Raw genomic sequence first — 15,195 nt, 5'->3', positions numbered from 1 at the left:
TTGCATTTTCTATGAACAGTCTAAAATTGAAACTAGCCTCCAAGAGACCATGGAAAATAACAAGAAAATGCCTAAATTTCTAGTCCAAGTCTGGGCTTGCACTTACAGGTATGAGCTGTGTTTATATCACAGTCCTCTCAACCCCTTTCCCTCCTACTTTAGAAATCTGTCTTTGCCAGCTATTTCCTTTCCTTTCACTGTTGCATATTTACAGAGTTCTTTCACCAATTCTTTTCATTCTTCCCCGCTACTGTTTACTTGTACATTCTGATAACAAAATGCCTCCTAGGATTCCTTTTGGACACTCTCTCCTCTTTATGCCCATCGGTTTCCACCTAACAGTGCTATTCCAGGACCTGTGTATTTTCTCTGGTGAAAGCAGCTGCTTATGGCTGTGATTTCTCAAAGCACTGGGTATGTACGTGACCATCAGCCACTGATTTTACTCTCAATTCTAGGGGCTGAAGTTTTGTCTGATTTCCATTCCATCCCTGGGAGCCATGACATCATCTCCATGGTATTCTGAAATTATACCCAATGGTCCTGTTTTTTCCTCTCAGACTTTATTGAAGAAATCTGTGATTTCTTTCAGGGTTGATGGTACTAAGTGTGTTCTACATGTCTTTAGTGATTTATTCTCAATGAAGGTTTTTTTTTTTTTTTTTTAATTTCAGCTTTGCAATTACACTTTCTCTCTCAGTAGAAGTGTTACCATTAAGCTGTACTGGATCTGAGGTGAGATTTGATCTGTGGAGGACCTCTTTTGAAATGCTTGTTTAAACTGGTTTCTACCTTAAAACTACATCTGTGATAGATTAACTATTTTTTTCCATCTTCATTTTTCATTAGCCAAATTTCTTGAACATGTTTATTGAAAAACCAAACCTGAAGATGGATGTACTTGTAGGATCATCCCAGTCATGTCATTGCTCACTTTCAGCTAATGTGGTGAGGTGATCAGCAGCAGTGGTGCTGTTTGGAGGAGTGAGCAGAGGCTGTTTGTGGATGTGTGCAGTAATGTGGTCATACTGTCTGCATTCACAACATATTTGTTCTCTGGTGTGCCTGGAAAAGGTGGGAGGAAAAAGGATATAATGAGTAATTTCCCAAGAACTGGAGGATCGTTTTTGTTTCTCCATCAATTGTATGATTACAGTTTTAGTTCCCAGCTGCTGCTTTCATGAGCCTCTACATTGCAGAAGCTCCTTCAGACAAAGGACCCCATCTTTTTATTTGGTTTGCTCTCCATCCCTGATGTCTGTGCAGTCTGATCCAGAAAGAATGAGCTCTTCCAATTAACCATAAAGGCATCTGGGAGAGTAATGCAGGTTCTGGTTTCTGCCCTGGGTTCCAAATAACAGCACGCACTTAGAGCCATAGTAGCCCAGGTCAAGTTTTCCCTTTCTTTCCCCCCCCCCCCCCTTTTTTTTTTTTTTTTTTCTGTTCTCTATAGGTCCAAAAAAGAACATCTGTTAAGCCCATAGAGACATTTAGGATAAAATATGAGGTGTCTATTTGATGGTTATATACGTGGAACTCAAATATATGAATCTTACTTTCACCACTAATTTTTGTTTTGGATTATGCCTTTGGTCTTCAAATAGTGTTTCCAAGGTGTAAATCTACACTGATTCCAATAGGTTGACACCTGCTTTTAAAATTTTATGTCACTTTTAAACGTTTATAGTATTGAATAGGCTTTGTATGTCACTTTTTAACACTTATAGTATTGGATATGCTTTTTTATGTCACTTTTAAACATTTATGGTATTTATTTGAATATGCTTTGTATCACAATAAGAAGAAGAGTGAAGTTGGGCCAGTACACTTTATCATCAGTGAGCTTGCCTGCAGTGATTTTTTTGGGCTATTATTTAATGGTAAAAATGTAGCAGTCTTGTGTGTTTTGATTAGACAAACAAAACAAGTCAGCTGAATGATGAGGTGTTGGAGGTTTTGGCAGACGCGTCCTTCTCAAGCAGAGGGGATGGGCAGCGCGCTCCCGATGCCATCAGGGCACACAGGCGGAGGGGTCGCGCCGTTTCTACGGGCTCACGGCGGGGCGGCTTCAGGTACTCCCACTGTCCCGAACAAAATCGCATGTTCGGGAACACGTTTATAATGGCCAGTGAAAGCACTGAGCAAGTGTCTGGCGGGGCAGGCGAGTGTAACTGCTGGCACACCAAGCAGCGCCCGGCCGGCACGGCCGAGCCCCCGGCCCTCTGGCCCCATCCCCGGGGCCGCGCCTGTGCAGCGCCGCGCCCGCGGCGGCGGCGGGCCCGAGGCGGGGCTTGGCCGCTCGCCCCTCCCCGGCGGCGGCGGCGGCACCGTGCGCCGACAGCGGCTCCTGTTGCGCCGCCGGTGCCCCGGCTGCGCCGGCCCTCCCAGCGCCGTATAAAGCCCGGCGCGGGGGGAGCGCCCGTGGCTGCCGCCCGCCGCGGAGGAGGAGCGCTGTCTGCCCGCCGCCGTGCCCAGGCGCCTTCTCCCCGCTCCTTCTGCACGCCGCCCCGTTCCCCCGCTGTCGGGGGCTGGTGGCGCGGGCAGGCCGGCGGCTGCGGAGGGCGAAGATGGCGAGGAGCGGCGCCCGGTGGCCGCGGCTCCTGCTGCCGGCGCTGCTGGCCCTGGCGCTGCCGGCGGCGGCGGAGCGGCGCCCCGGCCCCGCAGGTGAGCGCGGTGCGGGGGTTGGGATGTGGTGCGGGGGTTGGGATGTGGTGCGGGGGTTGGGATGCGGTGCGGGGGTTGGGATGCGGTGGCCGTGCCCGCGGGAGGTGTGTGCGGCGGCGGGGATGCGCTGCTGGCCGGGCGGCATCGGCTGCTTTGTGCCTGGCGGCTCGGCAACATCCGCCGGGAAGAGAACGCTGGGACCCGCCGCTTGGCCGGGTTATTTATTTATTTCCCACCGGCCCGTCCCTGCCCCGCTGCCCCGCAAGGCAACGCGGAGCGGCTCGGCGCTGGGGGAAGGGGCCGCCGGGGCAGCGCTCCCCAGGGTATTGTCGAGACGAACCGCTGGGCTGAAACGGTCTTAACCCGCCGAGGAGTTCATAGATGCCTAATTCCACTTAAGGGAAAAAAAAAAAAAAAGAAGAAGAAGAAAAGGATTCCTTAAGGGGAATTGAGACGCCTAAACTTTCTCGTTGCCCGCTCCCCCGCCCTTTTTCTCCCGTCTCCACGAGACAAGGTGTTGATGAACATATTTTTCCAGTGCTCGGAAAAGCAATAGCATCAGTCACTGCTTCTCTGAACTTCAGCAACCGCTGATGAAGTTTCCTTCCTCGTGCAAAAGTCAGCTGGAGACTCCAGTGCCCCTTCCCGTCCTGCAGAGCCTTCCCTGCCTTTCACTCGTGTAGTGGTGTTTGCTTCAAGGAGCCAGGATGTAGAAAGAAATTTTATCTTCAGCATGTAAAATAATGTATACAGGAAATTCCCTCAGAGAGGTGTCCAAGCACATGTATATCCAACAATATGCCAAAACCATTGTTTTTTTCTTTAATACTGTTTAGAGTCTGTACTTCTGATTTCTCTTCTGGGTGTACAAAGGTATTTCATCCCGCTACATTATTATCACATGAAATCAAAAGTAGTTTCATTTCTTGGCTTGCTTTCTCAAGAGTTATGAAGTTATTTTTAATATCTAGCTTAATTTCTTCTGCTGTGAACAAGGAGGCTTCTTTATTTGAGCAGCAAGTTCTGTCCGCAGGTTCTAACTTTGATATTAAAACTACTGATTTAGTTGATAAGTAGTATAAAAAGTTAAAATAATTAAAAAAAATCAAAACTGTTGAAGAATACTAGACTACTCAATGAAGTTCTAACTTCCAGTTTTTGTAATACTTTGCTACTTTTGGTCATTCGGATTATTTTTCTGAAGGCTATGCTGTAGTTGCTGTGTGTTGGGGGGATGTGAGCATTACCCTTCAGCCTTTGCTGCCCCTCGGAATGCACCTTCCAGGGACAGGTTTGAGCAAAAATTTGAGCTCCTATCCCTGTTTTCAGGGCAGTGAGTTTCAAATTTCTTTGGAAATTAGTTATGGCAAACAGTTATTCTTGCCAACGTATCTGTTCAAATAGTATTTTGTTTTAACTGCGCTTGAAATGTGGGCTCTCAGGCTGGTATAAACTAATAGCTGACATGGTAAGGATTCTTCTTTAATCCTTCTGCTTTTCAAATGTGTGCAAAGCAGAGTCTCTATTCCAGACAGCAATGTATGATTCAGCAACCCAAAAATAGACTGCTTAGTCTATATCAATAATAAAAATTATTCTGCAAAAGTTACAGTGCAAGAAAGCACTGGTAGGTTTATATAAGGTGTTCATGCAGGAAGATCTTAATTCTTTTTAATTTAGACACAAGCAGCCTGAATTGTAGCAATCTCTGCTGAACTGAAACCACTCTGAGAGTAGTTTCTTGACCTCAGACTCTGCCTGCTGTGTTACTTGTTTTTATTCCAGTTTCAACCCTTAAATGTTTCCCCTAAGTCTGTGCTGTATTACTTGAAGAAGTAATGCAGTAAACACACCTTATGGTGCCTCCACTTCTAGAAATCTGTTTTTCAATTTCTAGTCTTTTGATACTTTGTTCAATTCAGTGTAAAACAGTTGGTGAAGACACAATTTACATGTCAGTTTTTACTGCAGTCCATTAGTGTTGCTTACTTGCAACAAAAGCTCTAACAAGACTGTCTGGAACCAATTGCCAAGCTGCATCTTTATTTCTTAATAAGACCTTCCTCAGAAAGGCTTGGAAAAGTGATTTTGGGAGAGCTGCCTGTTGCACAGCACTGCTTACAGGGAGCAATCAGTGCAGCCCTGTGGCAAAGTGTGTTTGCAGAAATCCCTCTGCGCTCCTTCCTTGGCCGCAGGGTTATATTTCAGGCAGTCACAGAGAAGAGCACTGTTGAGCTCTGAAACACTGGCTCCTGTGTGGTGGAGATGCAAAAGTTTCTGTGTTAAAACATCAGTGCTGGAATATTTTCATTGCACCACGCTTGCTGCTTGCAGATTGCTTATTGTGACGCACAGAAAGGCAGTTGAAATGACATTTGTGATTGCGTGAGAGGCAGACACTCTCTTGGCAGCAGATGTAAATGATGTTCTCACCTAGGATGTTTTATCAATCAGCTGTTTTTAGGAAAATGACTTTGCAGCCTTTGAGTCTGTTCCCCAGAGCGGCTGTGGCGGCTTGGCCAGAGCCGCGCTGAGGCCTCGGGGCCCAGGTTGTGATGGTGGCTGAAGTGGGCCCCACGGTTTGTTGCTGTCTCTGTGCCCTCCCAAAGCAGGAGGGGTGCCCTGGGAGGCTCCAGCAGCGTGGGTGGCTTCCCAGAGCAGCTGGGCTGGGAGGTGTGGTGGCTCAGCTGGCTGTGGAGCGCCGAGCCACTGGGCTCTCCTCCACCCCAGTGTCCCTCAAGTGCTGGTCACAAATGATTGAAGCAGCAACTGCCGGCTGGTCTAACTCTGCAAGGACTCGCTTTGAGATACAGCATGTACTGCTGCCATTTCTGTTAATTTGGGCTCAGCCTAAGTGCTCTGACAGCCGTCGATAGGCCTTTCCTTCTGGGTCACCTGTGGTGCTCAAACAAGAAAACTTAGTCATTCAACCATCCTGACATACTTATTAGAAGTACTGACAGACTCGGCATGCTTGGGGAAGGAGAGCCATAAGCACAGCTCTCTGTGCCTGCCTCTGTCTCTGCCCTGTTTTCTGTCTCTTTCCTCTTTACTGGTGCTACTTCTGTCTCCCCGTGTCACCAAAGTACCTAAAACTGCTACATAAACATGTGTTGTTGCAAAACCTCCTCCAGATCTCTTGGGAGTTTTGTACACTTTTTGTGGGGACTGTATGAAAAAGCTGCTCCTTAGAGGAGAAGGGGAAAAGCAGAGGGTGACGAAGCCAGAACTGACTGTGCAGTAGGCAGTGCTTGCGTTACCTGTCTCTGGGGCACATCATGCAGGTACCATCAGTGTGCACCACTTAGATGGGAATTGCCTACTCATGGAGATATCTTTAGCTTCCAGCTTTGAAATAAATAGTGAATGACAAATTAAACTTTGTGTAGTGGAAGGTGTGAGTGTTTGGAAGTTAGTTAAAAATAAGCAAACATTGCAGTAGAGGTGCAGAGCAGTGGAGTTGTGCTTTCATCATGTGTTTTTTCCTGGAAAATACTAATCCTTGAAGACACCCAAGGTTTGCAGTCTGAATTCTCTGTAGCACTTGGGTTAGAGGCTGCACAATGCCAGTCTCTTTGGCAAAAAACAAAACAAATCAAAAAAAACCCTGTAGATTTATTTGATTGGGCTTTTCTTTCTTTTCATCGGTGAAGGTAATAATTAAGCTGTGGAAGTGCATCACAGGGTTGGATGTGTCATTGCTTCACTCTGATATACATTGGGATTACTGCAACTTTGACTGAAAAATGCATTTTCAGTTAAAGCAAGGAGAAGTAAAGCACTTGTGACCTTTATCATCAGCACTGGATGCTGTAAATTGCACTGAAGGAGCACAGTGGAATGACCGCTATATTTATCTGAGCCAGGGGTGGTTTGTGTGAAATGTATTTCTGTCAAGGATCTAAACTAACATTATTTCTCAGGGTTTTCTTTAGGTTGGTGGCATATTCCGGGGAGTTATTATTTATGGGCAAGTTTTTAGCTTTTTCCTTCACTGCTGCTTACATAAACATAAGTGACTCTCTCTTTGTGGGGAAGTGTTTAGTTTGTCTCTTGAATTAGCACTATTGCACTGTATAATCAAAAGCAGTATCTTTCCATTTGTGTAGAGCTGCCGGTCTGAATTACAAATTAATTGACATGCTGTTTAAGTGAATTCCCTTGTAATGGGGAGTAAGCATGCTCGCAGTAAGGGCATTTTTGTTTTCATTTATAATGTTCATTTTTTATAGCTTTTGAGGGACCAGTTGCAAAGAGGTTGGAAAGGGAAGAATATTTTTGATCCCTCTTAAATTGAACAGTAGCAGGGTTCTGTCCAGCACAAAATACAACTTGACCAAAAAGATTAGCAGCAGGTTTGGGTCTCGTGTGGTAATGTAGCTCTAGAGAATAAATTACACTTAGCACTCAAGGAATATGTGCTTGCAAGCACAGCGAGACCACTACAAGTAGTTTTAGGATTAATAGAACTGCTTCTCAATTTTTTCTTTAAGGTGAATTTGATTTTAAAAATATGGATTATACTGATGATAAGAAGACTAAATACACAAAGTTGCAGCTTTATCCCAAATATCTATTTTTGTAAGGAAAGAGCAAGTATGTTTTTAAAGCTGCAGTATTTTTAATTATGGAAATATACTGAAAGGAAACAAAGACCAAAAAATGCTAAACAAAAATAGATTTGTCATTTAAGTGCCACTCCTCTGAGAATAAATTCTGTACCTGTGGTTCTGTGTTAATGTGCTGAATTAGCCCATTCTTGCTGAAATCAACTGTGTAGAAACTAATCAACATCTGATAGCATTGCTCTTTTATTTTTTCTTTTTTTTTGAAGTAAAAATAGATTGTTTAATTTTGTAATTCACATAAAACTTTAATACAGTGTCTTTGTAAGCATTTTACTTAATTCTGCCTTACTTCACTGTAAAGCCATTGTGTTGGATCAGAACCAGGCCCATAACTTTAATACCTGAAGTTGCTGGGTGAAATGTATGATGTTAAATACATGTTTAAATATCCATCATACATGCCATGTCGTGGTGTCTTTTATCACAAGTAGGACAGAATTTTTATTTCAGAATTTGAAGGACTGAGTTGTATAGGACAGGGCGCAAGTGTGGAGTTTGAATTTCTTGTTCACACAGAAAAGGGAACTTTGAAAAGTATGGTTTTTAAAACTTTATTTCTAGGCTAACACCGCTTGTGTGTGAAGAATTTTACATGTCCAGTGTTCAGACACAGGGCCAGATGTGAAGCTGTAGGGCAGCTTTTTCAAATGAACTGACTGATCTGGGTGGTAGCATCTGCTTACAGCATGAACCACAGCGCAGGCATGAAGGACAGCGAAGGATAGCTGTGGGTCTTCAGGATGGCCCCACTTCCAGCTCAATTCTTCTTTTTTTCTTTCTTTAAAAGACTAGTCAAAGGAGAAGCTATTATTGCAAATCTTAACTGCTGAGTTTCATTGATGGATTGATTAGCTGTCAAAAGATTGACTTTAGCAATGCCTGGTGCTGTGTGCAACCGCTTCTGTTTAAACAGCTGGGTTTGTTAAACAGCAGCCCAACAAGGAACATGCTCCTCTTCAGATACATATTTATGAGAGAGACAAGAGAGGGCAAGGCTGCAAAAAGGCAGAAGCTGAGTAAACTTTCTCACTTAGCCAGCTGATGCTAATTGTGTCCTGCTCTCAGCTGCACAGCCCTGATGACAGTTTATAGCGGGGCTGTCCAAGCCGTGCGTTCAGGCAAGACGCAGCCTGTGCCATGACTCCATCCACTCCCTCTCAAGATGTTTGTGGTTTCATTTCTATTTGGGCACCCATAAACAGCTGCAACCTGATCTGTTCCCCATTTGTCAGGAAGTTAGGCAGCTAGGAGTTCCTTCATGCATGGCAATGATGTCATTTACAAACAGTCAATTTAAATTTTTTTTCTCAGTTTGGGAACTAAGGAGCACGTCTTATCTTTGCTTTACTGCAGAATAGCTGACTCAGTATGCAGAGTCTCATCCAAGTCCTCTGAAGCTGATGGAAAAGCACTTTACTGCTGCTTGTATTTGGCTTTGTTTAACTATCAAAACAAGGAAATCTTGCATTAGAGTGAGTGCAGGCCTGAGCACTGGCCAGTGCTGCACTCGGGGCTGACGTGCGTGATTGATGAGTGCACATACAGTTCTTAATGAGCTCTTGTTGACTATATATTCAATACTTCTGAATTAAAAGAAAGTAAGTTAAGAGCTGAGACATAATCAGCTTTCAAATGTTTCCTGAAATCAGTTGTATTTTGGGAGTTCCTGCTAACCTTTGAAAGTGTGCGTAGGTATGGATAGACATACACAGAAAGAGCTGTGATTTTTGTGCCACAAATTTTTAATTGGTTTTGAACTGGCTCTGTTCAACATTTGATCATTTTAATGTAACTGTTTAAGCTTCTGTAGCTGTGTGACTTCAGAAACAATGTGATAAAAGACAGCAGTGAGCAGCAGCTCTGTACACTTTCCATTTGAGTTAGTGCACATGGAAGAGGAAAGTGCCTGTTCACACCACTGCATGCTGTGAATTAAAGCCTGGGGGAATTCCAGTTTGTAGAAAAGGAAAATAATTGTAGTGTCCTGTCCAGGGGCTGTGTGTTAGCAAGTGCCAATCTAACATAGATTCTCAACTGTGAGAAAACTGAGAGCAGCTCCTGCTTAGTGCAAGGATATGTTTTTGCTAACTCGGCTTCTTTGTTCCTGTAAAACACATGAGAAGAGGGAGAACCCTGTAAGAGGCAGCAGGTACTGAGGCTGAGGAAGTTGCAACAGTACCAGCTATTTGGAACTGGGAAATGATACTTTGTATATTTCCTTCCCTAGAGAGCTCCGGAAGGCTCCTTGCCTTTTTTAGGTCTCTTTCCCTTGTGGGACAGTGTTGGCAGCTTCAATACCAGTAGCTATTGCTCAGTAACCTCAGCAAGGCTTACAGATAACGTGGAAGAGCACAGGAAGGATTATCCGTAGACAGCACATGCATTGAGTGATCCTGATAAATGCCAATAATAATCATAAATGCCAATTGTGGTTATAAACTGTTTGCAACGGCTTAAAGACAGAAGTACCTTAAAAGAACCTCATAAGTTTTTGGAAATTACAAAAGTAGTGTTTGTGTTATTGTCTGTATTTTGCAGTAAGACCTGTATGTATAGGAGTGCAGTGATTAAAGGGAGGTTTGTCATACAGAGGAAAACAGATCAGACTGAGGTCTGTACAGTAAGGTCAGTTTCTTCAAATTCTGGCCTTTAAAGGCATTGGTTCCTAGAAAACCTTCTCTCTCACACAAGAACTGTATTGGTATAGAAAATCAGTATGTACTAGGTGTTTGGCAATCCATGGCGGCTCTTAACTTGCCATCTTTTGATTTTAATTTTATAATTTATTTTAACTTGTACCACTTTCTGATCTTTCATGAGCTTTTCAAGCATATTTTGTCTCCCATCCAAGGGTAGTTTTTAGCATCTATCCAAGCATACTACTGAACTGCAGAGAATCCAATCTTATTATGTGATCATGGCTGTGGTTAGTGGGACTTTGAAACCAGTCTGGCTCTTGGGGAAGCAGTGAAGTGTGGGATGAGTGGAGGCATGCAGCAGTGTTCTGTGCAGAGCAGAAGATGACTGCATTGTACAAAGATCAGATTAAAAAAAACTTCAGGACTCCCAAGTATGAAGTAGTATTGTTTTATGCCCCAGTCATTTTTCCCCCTCCTGCAGTGTAATGCACATTTATTTCCTGAGAAGAGAAGATGACCATGTTTGCTATTTCAGCACATTGTTGTGTTTCTAAAGAATCCTAGGGGGGAAAATAAACAGCTGTCTGATGGCTCTGTCTTTTCTCTCTTTATGCCAAAATTTTATTTGACCAGAAACTCTTCTGTTGGCTTACTACTTTATTTGAGCATATGTATGTCATAAGCTCTCACTGGATGTGTATATACATATATACACATGTAGTTTGTGTTTTTTCTCTTTGTGTACTTAAGATCTTTGTTTGCTGCTGGATTACAGTAACCAAGCATATGTCTGTAGGTATAACTTATAATCATGGTCACATTGTATATGATGGGTTTTTCCCACCTCCAGCTGTTCAACGTCTTTTCAGAGTCTGTGGATATTCAAATATTTTGACACAGAATCCTAAGTTTAGGCAATAACTCCTATTCATAGTGGAAAATCCAAATTCCTTTTTGTAAAGTCTAATATTGCCTTTGTCAGCGATAAGTGTAAGATTGTGTTGTGCTAAAAAACTGGATTTTTAACGTGTTCTATGGTATTTTAGCTGTCTTAATGGTTCTTGGGGTTTTGAGCATACAGTCTCAGTCCATATAAATGGGGAAGTTGCTGTTGGCACCACTGGTGATTCTCTAGTTATCTGCAGAGCTTCAGCTTGCCGTGAAAGCTTGTGGAGGAATTGGGTTTTGTGCTCTTTGAGTTCGACAAGAGGAATCCATGCTGAAAACAGTTTTTCAGTTGTGTTGAGCTTTAGTGCACTTCTCCAGTGATAGAGAAGCATGCTTCTATGAGGTGTCAAGGCACACTGAATCAAGTCTGTGCTTTGCTTGGAGTTTGTTTGGGTTTTTTTCCTTCCTTTTTTTTTTTTTTTTTTTTTTTGTTTTTGTGGGAAACTATATCCTGTTGGCTTCCCACATTATCAGAGATTCAGAAGACATAGTAGATAATTACACAGCTTTATCAATGAGCTTGGATGCATCCATGTGCTTCTTCCAGGTATCTGTTCAGCCTATGCTTTAGTACTATCAGACTTTTTTTTTTCCATTTTGTGTGTTTTTTTTTTCCTAAACCAACAGAAGTATTCCTAGCATCCTTCCAGTTTCCAAGCTTTTTCTGTGATATCTAGCAACTCATTAATTAGCTTGCTGATGATTTATTTTTCATATTGTAATAACTGACTTTGGGTATCAAGCTTTCCATTAAATGAGCAATCATTCCTGTGTTGAGCAGCTCAGGATGGGATGTAATTTGCAAACAGGAAAGTAAACTGTTTACGTAGACACTAGAATATGGATAAAAATGTATTATAAGTACCAAACATCATTTGTTTACCATTATAAGCCACTAGTTTTAAAGATAGAGATAGATTTTAGTGTCATAATGTGGTACTATAAACAGATGTCCTTTGATCTTGCAGCTCACTTCTACTCCAGAGATGTCTGTAGTAGAATCCAAGGACTAAATGTCAGCTTCTGTGTGGCTGTGAGCAATATCCTCAGTTTTGGCTGCTCTGAAGCTACTATACCAGTGCCCACAACCCCTGGTAGAAATTATGTAGTAATCTCTACTACAGAGAGAGAGTGTTCATTCAAGATAAATAAGAACCATGTGGGTGTGTGAGGAATGACTGTAGTTCTTTGCATGCTTGTTTGCCAGGCTACAAGGAGAAAGGTCACCGCTACTTAAAGCGGTCCTGCCACAGCAATTCATGGCTTAGACCTTGCCAGGCAATTCACTGAAGGCAAAGCCTCTGGTTTATTGATCTTCTTTCTGGAAATAAATATTTATGATGCAGTCAGGTCCCTGAAGGTAGCAGAAAGAAAAGGCTAGAAGTGTGAGTTGTTTTGATAAACTTTCACTGGATTTCCTAACGCGCTGCGTGTGCTCCGTGTGCAGTGTTGTTGTCTTTCACAACTTGTGTGCTGGAGGGTTTCTAATTTGCATGTAAAAATGAATTCTGTTAGTCACTGGATATACTTTTCTTGGCTAAACTCGTGCCCTCTCAGGCTTGTTTTCAAAACAGAGCAGCTGTTTTGTGGGTGTAACTATCGGAAATCTGTCTGACACAATTTCATCCTAGTAACCGAACACATACCTGGCATGGAGCTCTTGGGAGATTTTTTTCATGCCTTCCTGTTGAACTTCAGCATAGGGTTTACATTTCCTTTTTACACAAACTGACTTGTGGAAATAAATGCCAAGCTCAGCAATCCCCTGGGTGAGTGCCAAGGTGCCTCTGGCAGGCTGTGTGTGGGGGAGCTGCCAGCCCGTACCCTCTGTGGCATCGCAGCACCCTGCGAGTGGGAAGCAGAGGGACCACCTGCTGTGTTCTTGGTCTCATGGAAGTCTGTGCACTTTGAGGATGCTGTTCCTGTTGGAAGACATTCCCAAGATTGTATTTGTCCCTGTGTGGGGTGGATAGTCAGGGCAGAACTGCAGAACTCAAGCCAGTGTGTAAGATCACACAGCAGAGCTCCTTGGGGTGGACACCTTGATGGAGGGCAGGGGTTGGTGGAGGGCATGGTGAAGCAGGAATGGTGTCTAGCTGCAGCTGGAGTTCCTTGTGGGGATTTTGCAGTGCTCTCACTGGGGAGTACCAGGCTGCAGTGGCAGCTTGGGGTCTGAGTAATTGCAGACATCCTTCCACTGCAGTGCCTGGGTCTTCCCTGCACGCCTGGACACAGGGATGCTGCTGGTGGCACTCACTCAGCCTCTCTGTGCAGGGAGGGCTCTGGTGCAGCCCTGAACCTCTGCACCCACAGGGCATCCTGGGGCCAAACCTGCTCTGTGCCCAGGGACACTGTGGGTGGCAGCAGCAGAAATAGCTGAGCACATCCTGAAATGGAAGTGACACTTGGATAAACTTACTGCCTTGGGAATATTGTGCTTCACATTGACACTCCTGAGGTCATGAAACTCACTGTATCCATTTTGCTACACACAACTGGGATAAGTGTTCCAAGAAGTTGTTGTACCTAAATGTAGTAAGCAAGGAGTAGATTTTTCAAAGTGAATGAAGTTGAAAAGGCTGAAAAGAAATTAGCAGAAGTATTTAATGGTCAGAAGCATTCTCTTCACTCACTTCCACTGGAAGAAACAACCATCTCCCATGCTACGTTTAGGGGAAATTTGCCAGTGAAACTGTGCAAGTTGTCACATTTAAATATAGTCACAGCAACCTATAGGAACTAGGTTAATATTTTTATTAGCTGGAGGAGAATGGTTCTGCTTTTCTCATTTGGTTAATAATATCCTCTATAATGTGCCAAGGTAACTATCATTTACTGCAGTTTCCATTGTTTTTCTATTTATACTATATATAGAATAAAAGCATGTTTCTCTGCTCTTTGGTCAGACACAGCTTAAAAATACCCAAACCACCGCAAAAACCAAACAAACCAAAACAAAAGAGGCCCCAGTGAAGACTAAGTAATCTAGAAAGAAGCTCTAATTCTAAGGGGACTTCAAATGCTATAATTACAGTTCTGCTGCACTTAAAAATTATTTAAGTATCACCTGCACTTAAAAGTCAGTGGTGCAACAAAGACACAAAATAAAGCCTTTTAAACTTCTTCAAGTCTAATTAAGAAAAAAAAAAAAAAGCCCATGGGTAAGCATGTTAAAAAGAAAGCATTTCCCATGTAAATAGTACCTTTAAAATAGCTTTCTTTTATTCTGTGGCCGTTTGCAAACCCCAGTCTGGCAGCCTATTTAGATGGCTTCATTTTCTGTTGGTGCACTACAGGCTCTTTTACCATTTCATATCAGTGTAAACTGTTTGCCTGCTCAACTTTCTTCATTTTGTGTAGTTCAGGTTAGAATCCCTTATGATTTGGCACATTATTCTCTTCCCTCCTGTTCCACAAAAGTCAAGTAACATACCAGACTCCATAGTGACTCTTGAAATACATGAATAATGTGTATTCCATTAAGAGAGGGTAACAATATCCCATAAAGAACAGTAGATTTTTTTGCTTGCCAAACTGTACTTGTATGTTAGTTTAAACTTTCTTTGACTTTGTAACTGTGGAAGGAATCTGATGCAGCCCACATTCTGTCATTTACATCATGTTGTCAAGTACAGATTTTTGAGATCCTTGCTGTTAGCATTTCTTAGCAATGTGTAGGTGTGAAATATGCTACTTCAAACCAAATTCCATGGTTATAGTCAGTGAGCTGGTCACCTAGGAAACTTTTAATAATGGGTCCAGTTGGCTTGATGATGCAATTCTGGTATGATCATATTTTTCCAGTTGCCTGTAGTTTGAAAATGTAGTGCTTGAACAAAAAGTCTTCATTTCCTTCACAGAGGAAAACCCTCCTCTGCCTTCAGTTCTGCTTTAGTCACAGTCTAAGATACAATGGCCTTTATTAATTTTGTGTTGATTTCAGTAGAATTACTTGAAATTGCATGATCTTTGTAATAAACTGTTTGGAAGGTATTACGCCATTAATGCTTTCTTTCTGTCTCTTTGTGAGTCCATGTGAACTCATTGCTGTGCTTTTGAGACGTGTTTGGGAGATTTTCTTCTGATTCTTTGCTACAAAAGTCTGGTAGCACTTAAGGGGGAGGAAAGAGTGGAGCAAATTATCTTGTACTCTGACAGGTGTTTCTGCCTGACTGAGTCAATATACTTGAAGTATTGGCTGCAGAGCATTGCACGAGTGAGTTGCAAGGTGCATTTCTTCTACAGTGTGGAAACTGGGTCATCATCTTTTGTGTTAACTTTTTTAACATAAAACAAAATGGGAAGTGGTGAGTGGT

At 42.9% G+C, this 15,195-nt stretch overlaps 1 protein-coding gene across 2 annotated transcripts in view; it reads left to right on the top strand.

Moving 5' to 3' along the window:
* The first annotated feature begins 2,316 nt into the window (after nt 1–2,316).
* The window catches only part of PLOD2 (procollagen-lysine,2-oxoglutarate 5-dioxygenase 2), a 46,350-nt gene continuing 33,471 nt past the window's right edge, over nt 2,317–15,195 (top strand). For both annotated transcript variants that reach the window (XM_038145718.1, XM_038145717.1), the window contains exon 1: nt 2,317–2,664. In XM_038145718.1, the coding sequence (XP_038001646.1) occupies nt 2,568–2,664 (97 nt within the window). In that variant the 5' untranslated portion in view covers nt 2,317–2,567. The remainder of the gene's footprint in view (nt 2,665–15,195) is intronic.

This window comes from Motacilla alba, chromosome 9 (assembly GCF_015832195.1).
Source record: "Motacilla alba alba isolate MOTALB_02 chromosome 9, Motacilla_alba_V1.0_pri, whole genome shotgun sequence".
Taxonomy (NCBI): domain Eukaryota; kingdom Metazoa; phylum Chordata; class Aves; order Passeriformes; family Motacillidae; genus Motacilla; species Motacilla alba.
This window is presented reverse-complemented; position numbering and strand designations above follow the sequence as displayed.